Source organism: Leguminivora glycinivorella, chromosome 22 (genome assembly GCF_023078275.1).
Source record: "Leguminivora glycinivorella isolate SPB_JAAS2020 chromosome 22, LegGlyc_1.1, whole genome shotgun sequence".
Taxonomy (NCBI): domain Eukaryota; kingdom Metazoa; phylum Arthropoda; class Insecta; order Lepidoptera; family Tortricidae; genus Leguminivora; species Leguminivora glycinivorella.
In genome coordinates, this window is record NC_062992.1 from 6,379,861 (window position 1) to 6,394,013 (window position 14,153).

Sequence of the window (14,153 nt, forward strand, 5' to 3'; positions counted from 1 at the left end):
TACGTCGTTGTTTTCAAATAAAGGCCGGTCGTTGACCCCGCTGTTGCGAGTCCTGCCAATTACCCAGGGGACGTGATCTGTACCAATCAATACTACATAGGATATCTATAGATACTCTTAGTAGTTAGGTACGTATCAATTCGTAGACTAGTTGGTAACACAAAGCTACAACGAACATAGGTATAATCATCATCCTCCTTTGCTTGGGGTCCGCTTTGACAACTAATCCCAAGATTTGGCTAAGGCACTAGTTTTTACGAAAGCGACTGCCATCTGACCGTCCAACCCGAAGGGCAAACTAGACCTTATTGGAATTAGTCCGGTTTCCTCACGATGTTTTCCTTCACCGAAAAGCGACTGCCAAATATCAAATGACATTTCGTACATGAATTCCGACAAACTCATTTGTGCGAGCCAGGGTTCGAACCCGCGACCTCCGGAACGAAAGTTGCACGTACTTACGGCTAGGCTACCAGCGCTTCGGACATAGGTAGTATAATAACCAAGATAAAAAGTTTTTTCAAAGTTTAAATTCTGTAAAACTCCCGACTGATTTTCAACATGGTTAAGAACACTGCCGACTAATTCAGCTTTCAAACAATAAAAACGAAATCTAAATCGGTTCATCCGTTCAAAAGCTACGATGCCACAGACAGACAGACAGACAAATACGTCAAACTTAATAACACCCCGTAGTTTTTGCGTGCATAAACTATGAAATAGATTCAATGGATATAAAGGAATCAAGTGCAGTATCACTCTGCCCACGAATCCATGTCATCTCTACCCATCAGTAGCCGCCGATTTCTCTCATCAAGATGAATCAAAAATTGTGAAACTGGACGCCATCATCAAATTCTTCATATTTATCCCGATCAATAAAGACTGAAAGGTCCTTTAAAATTAAGCCATAATCAAGAGTTATAACAAAATTATTATTTTAATACACTCGCTCAAAAAGTGCCCGGTTTTTGGCTGTTTAGCGTGAGAAAATATGAACGCAAGTTTAAAAGCTTCAAAGATAGATTGTCAAAAAATGCGTCAATGTCAATGCGAAAATTGGGAGTTCGGATTGTTTATTTCGTTGTAGTAGTGTTTTGTCGCAACTGTATTAAAAACGTCGTTCGTCACTCGTGCGAGAATATCATTCTTCACTAGTCTCGAGTTTTGCCACTCGCGTGCCGCTCGTGGCAAAATGTCACGACCCTCCTGGGTCCCTCCTTTAAACCTAACATTCAAAATGACAAGGTTGTAATTAGGTACGAGTTCAATCTGTTATGACTTATGATAAACTTTAAAATTAAACTGACGTACAACGTCTATCTCGTAGCGGAAAAAATAATCGTCCAAGTAACCAGCCAGTATTAATACCCTTAAATACTGAAAAAGGTATACAACCTCTAACAATATGATATGCACAATGTTGTATTACGAATTTGTAGAATGGGCACGTAAACAATAACTAATAATACAAATTAAAACAAAAAATATTACCCCCATCAAGATATAGCTCAATCGATTCTACTCTCGATTCTGAACAAACAGTTTTCAGGTTTTTAGTGTTAAGTGAAACACGGTGTATAGTAAAGGCGCCATCTTTGACATCCTTCCTACAACCGATATCGGATCGGATAATGTGAAAACGCTCTTACTTTTACGGTATCATCGAGCTAATTTTATGATGGGCGCAGGCCCCGTAGCCGAATGGCATTTCTCCGACGCCAAACGAAAGCGATACGCCGCTGGCTCTGTCGCGCCAATACGCAAGCGCGATAGAGATAGATATCTACTAGCGCTTCGTTTCGTGAGCGTTTCGTGAGCGATTGTGCCATTCGGCTAGCCACCCTGGAATGACACATGAACTGCGATAACATTTAAACCAGTCTAAAGTTTGCAAGTTTTGCAACGAACTGTTTGTGTTGTTCTGTGGTTCCTAACTTGCAGAAGCTCGATCTAATGAGCCCTAAGCCCGGGCGAGCAATCTACAATAATACTGATTCGGCGATATTGAATTCTCAGTGAATGTTCCGGGTTTCCGGGATTAACATTACCACCACCTATGAAAATATATAGGATAGGAACCGGTTTTAGAAAAACTAAGGTTCATCAATAGTTAAAATAAGAAAAGAGAGAAACAGTAGGTGTCGTAGAAGTCGACTGTGGGATGTAGAATAAATAAATATTATAGGACATTCTTACACAGATTTACTTAGCCCTACGGTAAGCTCAAGAAGGCTTGACCTAGGCGTGACGTCACGCGAAACTTCAACGCACTGTACCGTCGTCATTTTTCGTTTACGAGAAAAAAAGAAAAAAATACGTGTCTAAAATTTTTTTGATAATCTAACTGACGGACTAATTAGTTTTTTTGTTAGTCGTCTCGCCTATTATGTTAACACCCTTAATGATTACTTAAAGAAACAAAACAAACACTTACAAACAAGATTAAAATATCAATGAGCCACGCATTCTATTCATTACGCGTCGAGGCGAAATTAGCGGATCTCCTCATTGTTGACTTAATTACCAAACTCCTTGCGAGGTTTGCGTTATTCAGAGTAAGTTATTTAGCCAACAATATACGCTCTGTGGTACTTAATTAGAGAACATTTGTGGATTTCTCGGTGAAATGCTTAAGAGTTGGAAATGGAATAGGGATGACGACTACATAAAAAAATGGTATTCTGTTTAGTCCGTCAGTTAGATGGTCCAAAAATACTGAACACATATTTTTCACTTTTTCTAATTAATGAAATTAATTTTTCTAATTAATGATACAATGATATAGAGCATCAAAGTTCCGGAGTGGGGGCTTGTGACGTCACTTCTAAGTAAAAATTGTACCTAGGCGTGACGTCACGCGAAACTTCAACGCACTGTACCTTCGTCATTTTTCGTTTACGAGAAAAAATAAGTGTCTAAAATTCTTTGATAATCTATCTGACGGACTAATTAGTTTTTTTTTAGTCGTCTCGCCTATGACGCCTATTATAAGTTTGCTGAACTTAAGTATTTGACTGTGGATGAAGCCCAAATTTCGTATATCTAATCTAACCAATGGAGGCCGTCGCGCTAACAAAGTAAGTAAGTAATCTAACCAATGGACATTGGGGCAGAAATGTTCTTCCCTTCAGAACTCTTGAGTGACGAGTAGGAAAAATTATGTACTAATATGACCAGCTGCAAAAGTGCATGGAGAAATTATTAATTAATTCATTTGAATGAACTGAAGTACCTTTCTGACTGACGATGTTAATAATTTTCATTTCATTTTTTTTTATACCACGTCAAATGAGAAAACTGTGTTATTGCATTGCAAACCTCGTTAAGAATGTTTCATCTAGCGTTGCCTATCCATGCCCCATGGAATGAACGGTCGGAATTGCCTAACAACAGGCGATGCGTCTGTTCGTCTGCCTGGTATATCACAAAAAATGAATCGATCGTTCAACCAGTGACAGTACAAAAATTCGATTTAATTAAAAGCATTTTTTTTTCTTTTTAGGAACGGCGCCGGCGGACCAGTCAACACTAAAGGTCCACCTGCCGAACGGGGGCTTCAACGTCGTCCGAGCATCGGCCGACGAGGACGTGCGCTCAGTGCTACGGTTACTAGCGAGCAGGCTAGCGACCGGCGAGCGAGTCTACGCGTCTTGTTATGCGCTACGAGCGCGGCGGCTGACTACGGGCAAGGTAGGTTGCTATGGCTACGAATATCAGTGGGCTGAGGAGCGTGTCTATGCGAAGACGTGCGCTTAGTGCTACGGTTACTAGCGCAAGCAGGCTGTTATGCGCGACCGGCGAGCGAGCTATGGCTACGCGTCTTGTTATGCGCTACGAGCGCGGCGGCTGACTACTGGCAAGGTAGGTTGCTATGGCTACGAATATCAGTGGGCTGCGAAGACGTGCGCTCAGTGCTATGGTTACTAGCGAGCAGGCTAGCGACCGGCGAGCGAGTCTACGCGTCTTGTTATGCGCTACGAGCGCGGCGGCTGACTACTGGCAAGGTAGGTTGCTATGGCTACGAATATCAGTGGGCTACGAAGACGTGCGCTCAGTGCTACGGTTACTAGCGAGCAGGCTAGCGACCGGGGAGCGAGTCTACGCGTCTTGTTATGCGCTACGAGCGCGGCGGCTAATAACAGGCAAGGTAGGTTGCCATGGCTACGAATATCAGTGGGCTACAAAGCTGTGCGCTCAGTGCTACAGCTGCTAGCGATCAGGCTAGCGACCAGCAAGCGAGTCTACGCGTCTTGTTATGCGCTAGGAGCGCGGGAGGTGACTACGGGCAAGGTAGGTTGCTATAGCAACAAATATGAGTGGTCTACGAGGACGTGCGCTCAGTGCTACGGCTGCTAGCGAGCAGGCTAGCGACCGGGTAGCGAATCTACGCGTCTTGTTATGTGCTACGAGTGCGGCTGCTGACTATGGGGAAGGTACGCTACGATTGCTACGAATAATTATGTGCTGAGATGAGAGATCAGTGGTACGGCTACTAATGGATTGTAACCGTATTCAGTGGTGATAATAATTTGGTTTTAGGTTCACAAACTCCATTTGGAGTAGACTAACATTCGACTAACTAAGATTTACACCTTATTTCCAGATCCGATGGATCCACCAAGACACGCCAGTATCAGAGCTGCTAGCAAAATGGCCGGCCTCAGAATGGCGGCTAGAACTGCGCGTGCGGTACCTGCCCGCCAATCTACGCGGGCTGTGTGACTCTGACCGGGTCACGTTCCATTACTACTACGATCAGGTAATGTACCTGACACTATTACAACATGGCCGACGTGAGAATGGTGGCTAAAACTGCGCTTACGATACCTGCCGCCAACCTACGCGGGCTGTGTGACTCTGACCGGATCACGTTCCATTAAAATTAAAAAATTTATTAAAAATCATTTACATAATTACGATCACGGTAGATGTACATTATATTTTCTATTTTAAACAAGACAATTAAGATAAATTACAACATCAGGTAATGCGACCATGGCCAGAATAGCGGCTAGAACTGCGCTTACGATACCTGCCGCCAACCTATGCGGGCTGTGTGACTCTGACCGGATCACTATTACAAAACACTACACTACATCTGTTCTGTACCTCAAACACACATAACATATTGTATTATGTAACGATGTAAGGTACGGGACCTACAGCAATGTCACCTTTAGGTAGACTTTATGGACTACAAAATTTACGTATACATAGTACCTAAACTAGCATTTTAGTAGTTATTTCTCTAGAAGTAGTAATTATAATGTGTATTGTATTAAATTTCAGGTGCGACATGACTACCTCAACGCCAACCATCCCATGGTGGACCAGGATCTGGCGATACAAATATGTTGTTTAGAAATAAAGTGAGTATTTTATACTAGTTAAGGTACAGCGGGGCAAATCATTTACCCGCTGTACCTTACTCTTATCTCTCTGAAACAGTAGCGAATGGCATCAAAAGTTACATATGTCCAATATGACATATTTTAGGTATTTAAGTATTTCAAAAGTTTAGTAGATTTTACTGCACTGTTTCTAATGGGTTGGCAACGCGCATGTGGCACTCTTTGAGTTGCAGGCGTCCATAGGTGACGGTGAACACTCCATCAGGCGGACCGTGTGCTTGTTTGCCACCCACGTAGTATAAAAAAAATATATATTTAATCTCAGTGTATGAAATGCTTGAAAGTACCAATGGGCAATATTTGCTGTTGCGTCTATTATGTAACGAATTTTCGACGATCACCGGTTACTATCAATCCTGAAGCAAAGTCTTTTTAGCTATACAGTCTCATGATTAAATTGTGAGGACTCTATATGGACCATAATCATTAACCCATAAATATGTCTTGTTCTTTAAATCTGCTTTAGTCAGTTTAGAAAACATTAAAAGCGTTAGCGTTAAGAAGTAGACCAAGGGCGACTTGCACGAACGAAAGGGTTAACCCTTCATTTTATATGGAATTTGACAAATGCCTACTAACCCTGAGTTAAGTGATTGGTTCAAGATGGCCTAAGTATAGTCAGTCCAAGTTAAGTTGGCAACGATTCTGACAAATTCTATTTTAAACATCAAATGTCGATAAAATTATGACGTTTTCCAACCCTTGCAGAGGCGGGGCTATCCAAATCCAACTTATCTTAGCCTAACTAGTAATCCATAAATCTCTCGTGTTGCAGATACTTCTGCAAAGACATGCAAATATCACTGGACAAGAAGTCCAACATCGAGTACCTGGAGAAAGAGTTCGGGCTGCACAAGTTCCTGCCAAAATCTGTGCTCGAAGCGATCAAGCCCAAAGTGCTGAAAAAGGCCATACAGCAGCAGTTCAAAAAGGTACCTTATTTAATAAGTTTTAGAGTTGAATTTGCAAAGACAATCTGATAATGTTATTGACCAAGACTTTCCATAATTATTAATAGACGATTTTTTTTTTCATTTTTTCCTGTATAGTGAGCTGCAAAAGTTCATGGCGACTTTATCAGTGAATACATTCATAATTTCGCCATGCAATTTCGTAGCTTACTGTATTATAAAAAATCGTTACCTACTCAGATTATTTTTTCTCCTAATAGAATCGAAAGAGCTCATAATTCTGAGTAGAAAAATTTCAACATAAAACATCGTCAACAAAATTAAAATCGGTTCACATTCAACATTGTATAATATGGTATTCCTTTACCGACTTATTATTTATAAAATGAGAATACTATTCTCTCAATCTTAATGATGTTATTTTAATTCCAGGTGGCAAACCTCTCAGACACGGAGTGCATGCTGAAATATCTGGAAACCATGCACACTCACTACGGCTACGACCGCGAATCCTTCACCGGGGCCCTGGGCAGCGGCTGGGCCATCCCTATAGAGCTCGCCATTGGACCCGATATAGGTAACACTGATTTGCCCTTTCACGATTTTGATCTAGATTCACTGATCTAAAACGCAAAATATCCATAATATTTTTCACGTTTTATCTTAACTTTTAAGCGATATGGACGAAGCCCCGCGTCAGCGGGGCTCCGTCGTGTCATAACAAACTTTAAGAGGGCCAACCGCGAGTCTTGTGTGTAAATTCGCATACCCCTCTCAGACATGTGCATGGTGAAATATCTGGAAACCATGCACACTCACTACGGCTACGACCGCGAAACCTTCACCGGGGCCCTGGGCTCCGGCTGGGCCATCCCTATAGAGCTCGCCATTGGTCCCGATATAGGTAACACTGGTTTACACTTTCACGATTTTGGGAATTAAGCAGGTATATACAAAGCAACTGGTCTAAAACGCAAAATATCCATAATATTTTTCACGTTTTATCTTAACTTTTAAGCGATATGGATGATGCCCCGCTTACGCGGGGCTCTGTCGTGTCATATGAAGCTTTGCGAGGGCTCACCGCGAATCTTGTTCGACGTGATACATTGTCATTGTCACGCTTGTCCCTATAGAGCTCTCCATTGGACCCGATATAGGTAACACCGGTTTACACTTTCACGATTTTGGGAAATAAGCAGGTATATACAAAGCAACTGGTCTAAAACGCAAAATATCCACAATATTTTTTCCGTTTTATCTTAACTTTAAAACGATATCAACGAAGCCCCGATTGCGCGGAGCTCCGTCGTGTCTAACAAACTTTAAGAGGGCCTACCGCGAGTCTTGTGTGACGTGTTGCATTGTCGCACAAATCTCTCAGAATGCTAAAATATCTGGAAACCATGCACACTCACTACGGCTACGATCGCGAAACCTTCACCGGGGCCCTGGGCTCTGGCTGGGCCATCCCTATAGAGCTCGCCATTGGACCCGATATAGGTAACATTGGTTTACACTTTCACGATTTTGGGAATTAAGCAGGTACATACAAAGCAACTGGTCTCAAACGCAAAATATCCATAATATTTTTCACGTTTTATCTTAACTTTTAAGCGATATCAACGAAGTTCGCCCCGATTGCGCGGAGCTCCATCGTGTCTAACAAACTTTAAGAGGGCCTACCGCGAATTTTGTTCGACGTGTTGAATTGTCATTGTCACACTTGTCCCTATAAAGCTCTTCATTGGACCCGGTAACATTAGCTTACATTTTCACGATTTTTATTCACAGTTAACATACAAAGCAACTGGTCTAAAACGCAAAATACCCATTGATATTTTTTTCGTCTTATCTTAACTTCAAAGCGATATCGACGGAGCCCCGCTTACGCGGGGCTCCTATTCTGTCAGTTTGGCTTTCGGCCATTTGAAGACACCTAACCTACCTATACCTACATTACTACCTATACTACATTTTGTGTTTTAGACCAGCAGCGACTAGAGGGCGTCACTAGCACATACCTACAGTAAACAACCAATAATTAAATACACCATGTCCGTCTGTCCGTCTGTCCGTCTGTCCGTCTGTTTTTTTAAACTTACATTTGCCAATTGCAGATATATCGTACGTAAAGTTTTCTAAAAAACACAAGGCCGGCGACGGGGCCGCTAATTAACTCTTTCAACGATCGTACACTGAAGATCGCCTCGTTCGCCGACATCGTCGCCGTGCAGACGCTCAAGTCCAACTGCCAGTCGCAGTCGCAAACCACACAATCGCAATCGCAGGTTGCTAACATTAAGCCAATTTTAAACAGGCTTTGTATTTGTCATTAGTATTAGCAAAGATGGGGCACGCCCGGCTAGATGGCGCTAATATTAATAGTTGACATTTTACAAATCAAGCTAAGAATATGGGTCAAATTGTCAAAACTGAGGTTCAAAAGTGTTAAGCTTGTGTCGAGAGATGGCAGTCTATGCAGTGTGATTACACATTCTACTTTGACAGTAACTCTTTATAATACTCGATCCTCCTTGGTGTCTAGTCTATTGCATGGCGTATAAAATGAAATACCAGTGGCAAAGAGGATCGAGTATTATAGAGAGCTACTGTCGAAGCAAAATGTGCAATCACAGTGCATATACTGCCATCTCTTGATAACGAAATTTTTGAACCTCAGTTTTGACAATTTGGCCCATATTAATTAGCTTGATATGTTTTAAAATGTCAAATATTAATATTAGCGCCATCTAGCTGCGCGTACCCCAAAGGTGTAATGCCATCTTGGCCACCATACCTTTTTCTGTATGGCACATACTGAGGTACGTTTTTTTCTTAGACTTTATATGTCTATACGGAGTTACATATGTCTTTGCCAGTGGTAAGATGTGTATTTGGTGTTTCAGAGCGGTTCCTCGTGCGGCAAAGCAGCGTTGCAGTTGCGAGTGAAAGGCGCCACGGAGACGCTAACTATTACGTGCAGCAGTGTTGAGGTAACACTCACTACTACCACAGTATAATAAAGAGTACTATCGTACAGTATGGCCACTCCCGCTCCCCGCTGAAAGTGCCGCCCACCCCCTCTCGGTTACCTCACAGTTACCGCCTGTCAAAAACGCGAACAGTCGACCTGTCATATTTCACTCATACAAGCATAGTACGCGTTCACCTACACGAGCTAAGACTGTGTGCTAGGAACGCGCCTCTTTCATATATTTGATCGCCAGTGTCCGAGGTGTGCTAATACAGAGTGAATAATATTAATAGTAGTCTGTTATTAATCTGTTAAAAGCTTTTGTTACAAGCTTTTATTCAACTTTCCTTGTTAGTATGTTAGTTTGCGTCAAAACGTAGAAGCTAAATTTGCCCACTTCCCGGTTTCCGATTGAGCTGGAATTTTGCACACATATGTAATAAATCACGTGACAATGCAACATTATTATGGTATCATGGAGCTGATGAAAGGTGGCCATAGGAACTCTGTTATGAAACGTGGTATCCCCTTTCAGTAAGGGGTTTTTAGAAACGTCTCGGAGAGCAGTAGATGACTGTTGAAAGAAAGGTATGTACAAAGCTATAAAAGCTTGTGCCACAAATGTTTATTTTTGTGCAAAAAACTTATTATTTCTATTATTCACAGCGGCTAGCTCCCGTCTTCAGAGTACTCGCTAAAGTCACAGTGTAGTTAAAAGGCAACTATATGTAGCGTTAGCATAAGTTTAACAGAAGTTAAAGGTCAAATAGTGCTGTCCTTTTCTAACTAGGTACATGGCACTATCCCTTTCGACTCAGGGATGTCAACACGCAATCTTATCTGTAGTAGCGTACGCAAAGGCATGTATCAACCCTAAAAATTATAATCGAAATCGCCCGATCCGGAGTGTACACTGTTACTACGCTTTGTTTCTGAAACCAGCCGGTCTCTGGAAGAGATATCAACGGGCTAATATTGAATATAGGTATATGAACGCGTTGATGTCTCATGTAAATAATAAATAAACAAATAAAATAAAAAGCCCATTTTTTTTTCTATAGCCTAAATATTTGGTTAGGACCCCTTTCGGGTAAAGGCCTCCTCCAGCTCTTGCCATCTATTCCTGTCTTGCGCAGTATTGGGCCAATCTTGATCTGTTTCAAACAGATCAAGATGTCTCATATACTATAACTTAACTAATTGTAATTTCCTAATTATTTTGGTATAATAGTTAGAAAAAGTATAGTATTACAGTAATGATCTAATTTTTATTATGTTACAGGCTGCCGAGAGTTTAGCAGACTTAGTAGACGGGTATTGCAGACTAGTCACAGAATCACAGACCTCGCTATGGAATAGAACAAGTAAGTTCTTATTTTTATTTTTAATATTTACACTAACCATAAAAACTGTAAGTACTATACTTAAACTGAAATAAATGTCATATACAAAGAAAAAGTGACCAAGGCCTCCAAGTTTTCAAAGCTGGATTCGAACCAGCGTCCTTCGTTATCGCGACGGATGCCTAAACCACTCGGCCATTCGGACACGGTGGCAAGGATCTTAGAACAAAAATTTTCAAGTATATGACACAATTTAAATATAAACTGAAATGTCATATACAAAGAAAAAGTGACCAAGGCCTCCAAGTGAAAAAAATACAAATTCAATTATTTTCTATGAGGATAAATTAATTTGTCCTAAGAATGTGTACTATACTTCTTTCAGAGTTTTATTTACTTAATAATACTGATAATACTTACATGAAATATTTTTTACAAGCTACTGTGTGGAAGTCCCTGAACTGTCAATGCAAAAGTAAGTACGATAGGGTCCATATTGCTTTTACACAAGGGCCAGTTGCAGTTGGCTCACGCAGCAGAGGTCTATGGAACTTCCCATACAATAAAATTTAACGAATGCTTTAACGGTGACAGACGGTTTGATGCAATCGGCCCTAAGTATACAGAATTATTTATTGACATTAAGCTGTCCCGGTCATACAATGTTATATATATATCATTTATCATTCTCAAAATACTGCGCTCAGTGCTTATCATGGACAAGTATCATCTATTTTAAGATACGGCCTACTGCACTGGGGTAACTCTTGTAATAAAAATGAAGTGTTTATATTACAAAAGAAATGTGTTCGATCTATTGCTAGAGCAAAAACGACTGACAGTTGCAAGCCTTTATTCAAGAAACTTAATATTTTAACTCTGCCATCTATGTTTATATTGGAAGCTTGTATGTTCGTCAAACAAAATTTAAACCTTTTTAGGATAATACATAAGAACTTTCCCCGTAATCATCAAAATAGATATGAGATTCTCCCAAGAATCCCTGTAAAAACAGCATATTACAATAAAAGTTTGTATGTAATGGCTGCGAAACTATTTAATAAATTACCAGATGCAATTAAAGATCAGGATGACAAATTATTTAAAAAATCTATAACACAAGTGTTAAAAAAAAGGATGCCTTACACTATAGATGATTTTTTCAATATAGATTTCTATACAACGCTTTAATACAAGAGCTCACTTTGTATAGGTACACTACATATTTTTTCCCTCTCACTGGCGTAAGGTTTAGTTTATGCATACATTGTAAATAGAATTGTAAATAGTTAATCTAGATTTAAGTAAACAAATAAGAGAGAATGATCACTATATTAATGAAATTAACAATGATGGTACTATGATAGAAAACCCCAGTCTAATAGCACAGGCATTTAATAGCTATCTAATCCAACGTACGAATAATACAAACACAATTATAAGAAATACAAATTCGAAATATGTCAATAACACTATCTTTCTCACTCCTGTAAGCCCCAACGAAATAAGTAACATAATACGGTCACTAAAAAACACTAATTCTACAGGATATGATGGATTATCAACTAAGATTCTAAAACTATGCATTGACGAATTAGTACCAGTAATAACTCACCTTATTAATCTATCTTTCGAGTCGGGAAGCTTTCCGAAGGCTTTAAAATTGTCAGTAGTCACACCGATATTTAAAAAAGGAAACAGGTCATCAATGTGTAGTTACAGGCCGATAACGCTTATACCTGTCATATCTAAGATATTTGAAAAGGCTATGCATAAAAGAATCATGTCATTTTTAGAAAAATATAAAATCCTAAAAAGTGAACAAAACGGATTCCAAAAAAATAAAAGTACTACACTTGCCACATTTAATCTCGTTAATGGAATTATTAGAAATATTGACAATAAGAAACCAGCTGTTGTAGTGTTCTTTGACATGTCAATGGCATTTGATTTTGTGTCACATGATCTGCTTATTGCTAAACTTGAGAATCTTGGGATAAGAGGGCCAACACTGCAATGGCTCATTTCATATCTAAAAAACCGACAGCAGTGTGTTGAGATAAGAAGACCTGAACACTCAACAACAGTTAGTCATAGATCTTCATACATGAAAATTAGCCAAGGAGTGCCACAAGGCAGTGTACTAGGGCCACTTCTTTTTCTGATGTATATTAATGACCTACCGGATATAACAACACATCAATGCACACTATTTGCTGACGATATATCGATTCTAGTGACATGTAATAATGAAATGCAATATAATAATGACATTAATAATACAGTAAAATCTATAATTGAATGGCTAGAATACAATAATTTATCTGTTAATATTGACAAAACTCAATATGTCCAATTCCGTAGTATAAGAAACAAAGGAAAGTCATTAGATGTCCGATACAATAACTCACAAATTAAGGAAGTCGATGTTGTAAAATTCTTAGGCGTCACCTTAGATATGCACTGTAGTTGGAAAAATCATATAGACATAGTGTGTGATAAGCTCGTAAGATTTGCATATGTACTAAAACGACTTCGCAATATATCTAGTTGGAATACAGTAGTGATGGCTTATCATGGATACGTAGCGTCTCAGCTAAGATATGGACTCCTTGTATGGGGTAACTCTACTGACACAATTAGGGCTTTTATAGCGCAAAAAAAGTGTGTAAGGGCAATGTGTGGAGTACCCCAACGAGAATCTTGTAGGCCACTATTCGCAAAGCACGAAATTTTGACACTGCCTTGTATGTATATTTTTGAAGCTGCTGTGTTTGTAAAAAAATATCCACATTTGTTTGTCAAGGCTAATCAAGTATTCCATAGAAACACAAGAAATCCTAATAGGCTTGTAATTGATTTTGTTCCTAATAGTGCCCTTTTTATGAAAAGCAGTTATAACATGTGCATACAAATATTTAATGCTCTCCCAGATACAATAAAAGATCTTACCCTTAATTCATTTAAGACACAACTCTATCGTTGGCTAAAAATTAAAATGTTTTACTCTGTTGACGACCTGTTTTGCATGTAATAGTATTACTTTAAGTATTTAGTTAAGTTTAGGTTAAGTGTATTTGCATGCTGAATCAGCAAAATATGTATAGCTCGATAAATGTATATGTACCTACCATCTCATTGTACCATATTTTAAGCGAATAAAGAATTTATTATTATTATTATTATAATATTGTACGCCTGACAGGCAAATTATAGTGATACCACCTAAATACCTACTAAAATATCACCCATTATGTAAACCTATAATTATACAATAAATGATATCTTATCTTATCTTATCTTTTATATTTCGGCAGTACTTTGAAAAAAAATTGTATCTTCTTCTGTAAATGAAGAGAAAAATGTATGAAGTGTGTATGGAATGCATATAGACTAACTACGTTTTGTCTTTGAGGAGCAGTGTGAGATACGAGATTTTTTCAAAGTAGTGACGATTTGTAACAGCCAGTGTGGAAGCACCGTAAGGAAACGTGAGCAGGACAACACA

The 14,153-nt window shown here is 39.4% G+C and overlaps 1 protein-coding gene across 1 annotated transcript in view; it reads left to right on the plus strand.

The window, feature by feature from the left end:
* Positions 1–14,153, plus strand: part of LOC125237913 (focal adhesion kinase 1) — a 109,472-nt gene that overhangs the window by 20,028 nt on the left and 75,291 nt on the right. Inside the window, 9 exon segments of the mRNA XM_048145148.1 lie at positions 3,506–3,693; positions 4,607–4,762; positions 5,293–5,372; positions 6,190–6,346; positions 6,758–6,902; positions 8,446–8,525; positions 8,527–8,616; positions 9,235–9,321; positions 10,585–10,666. Coding sequence (XP_048001105.1) covers positions 3,506–3,693; positions 4,607–4,762; positions 5,293–5,372; positions 6,190–6,346; positions 6,758–6,902; positions 8,446–8,525; positions 8,527–8,616; positions 9,235–9,321; positions 10,585–10,666 — 1,065 coding nt within the window.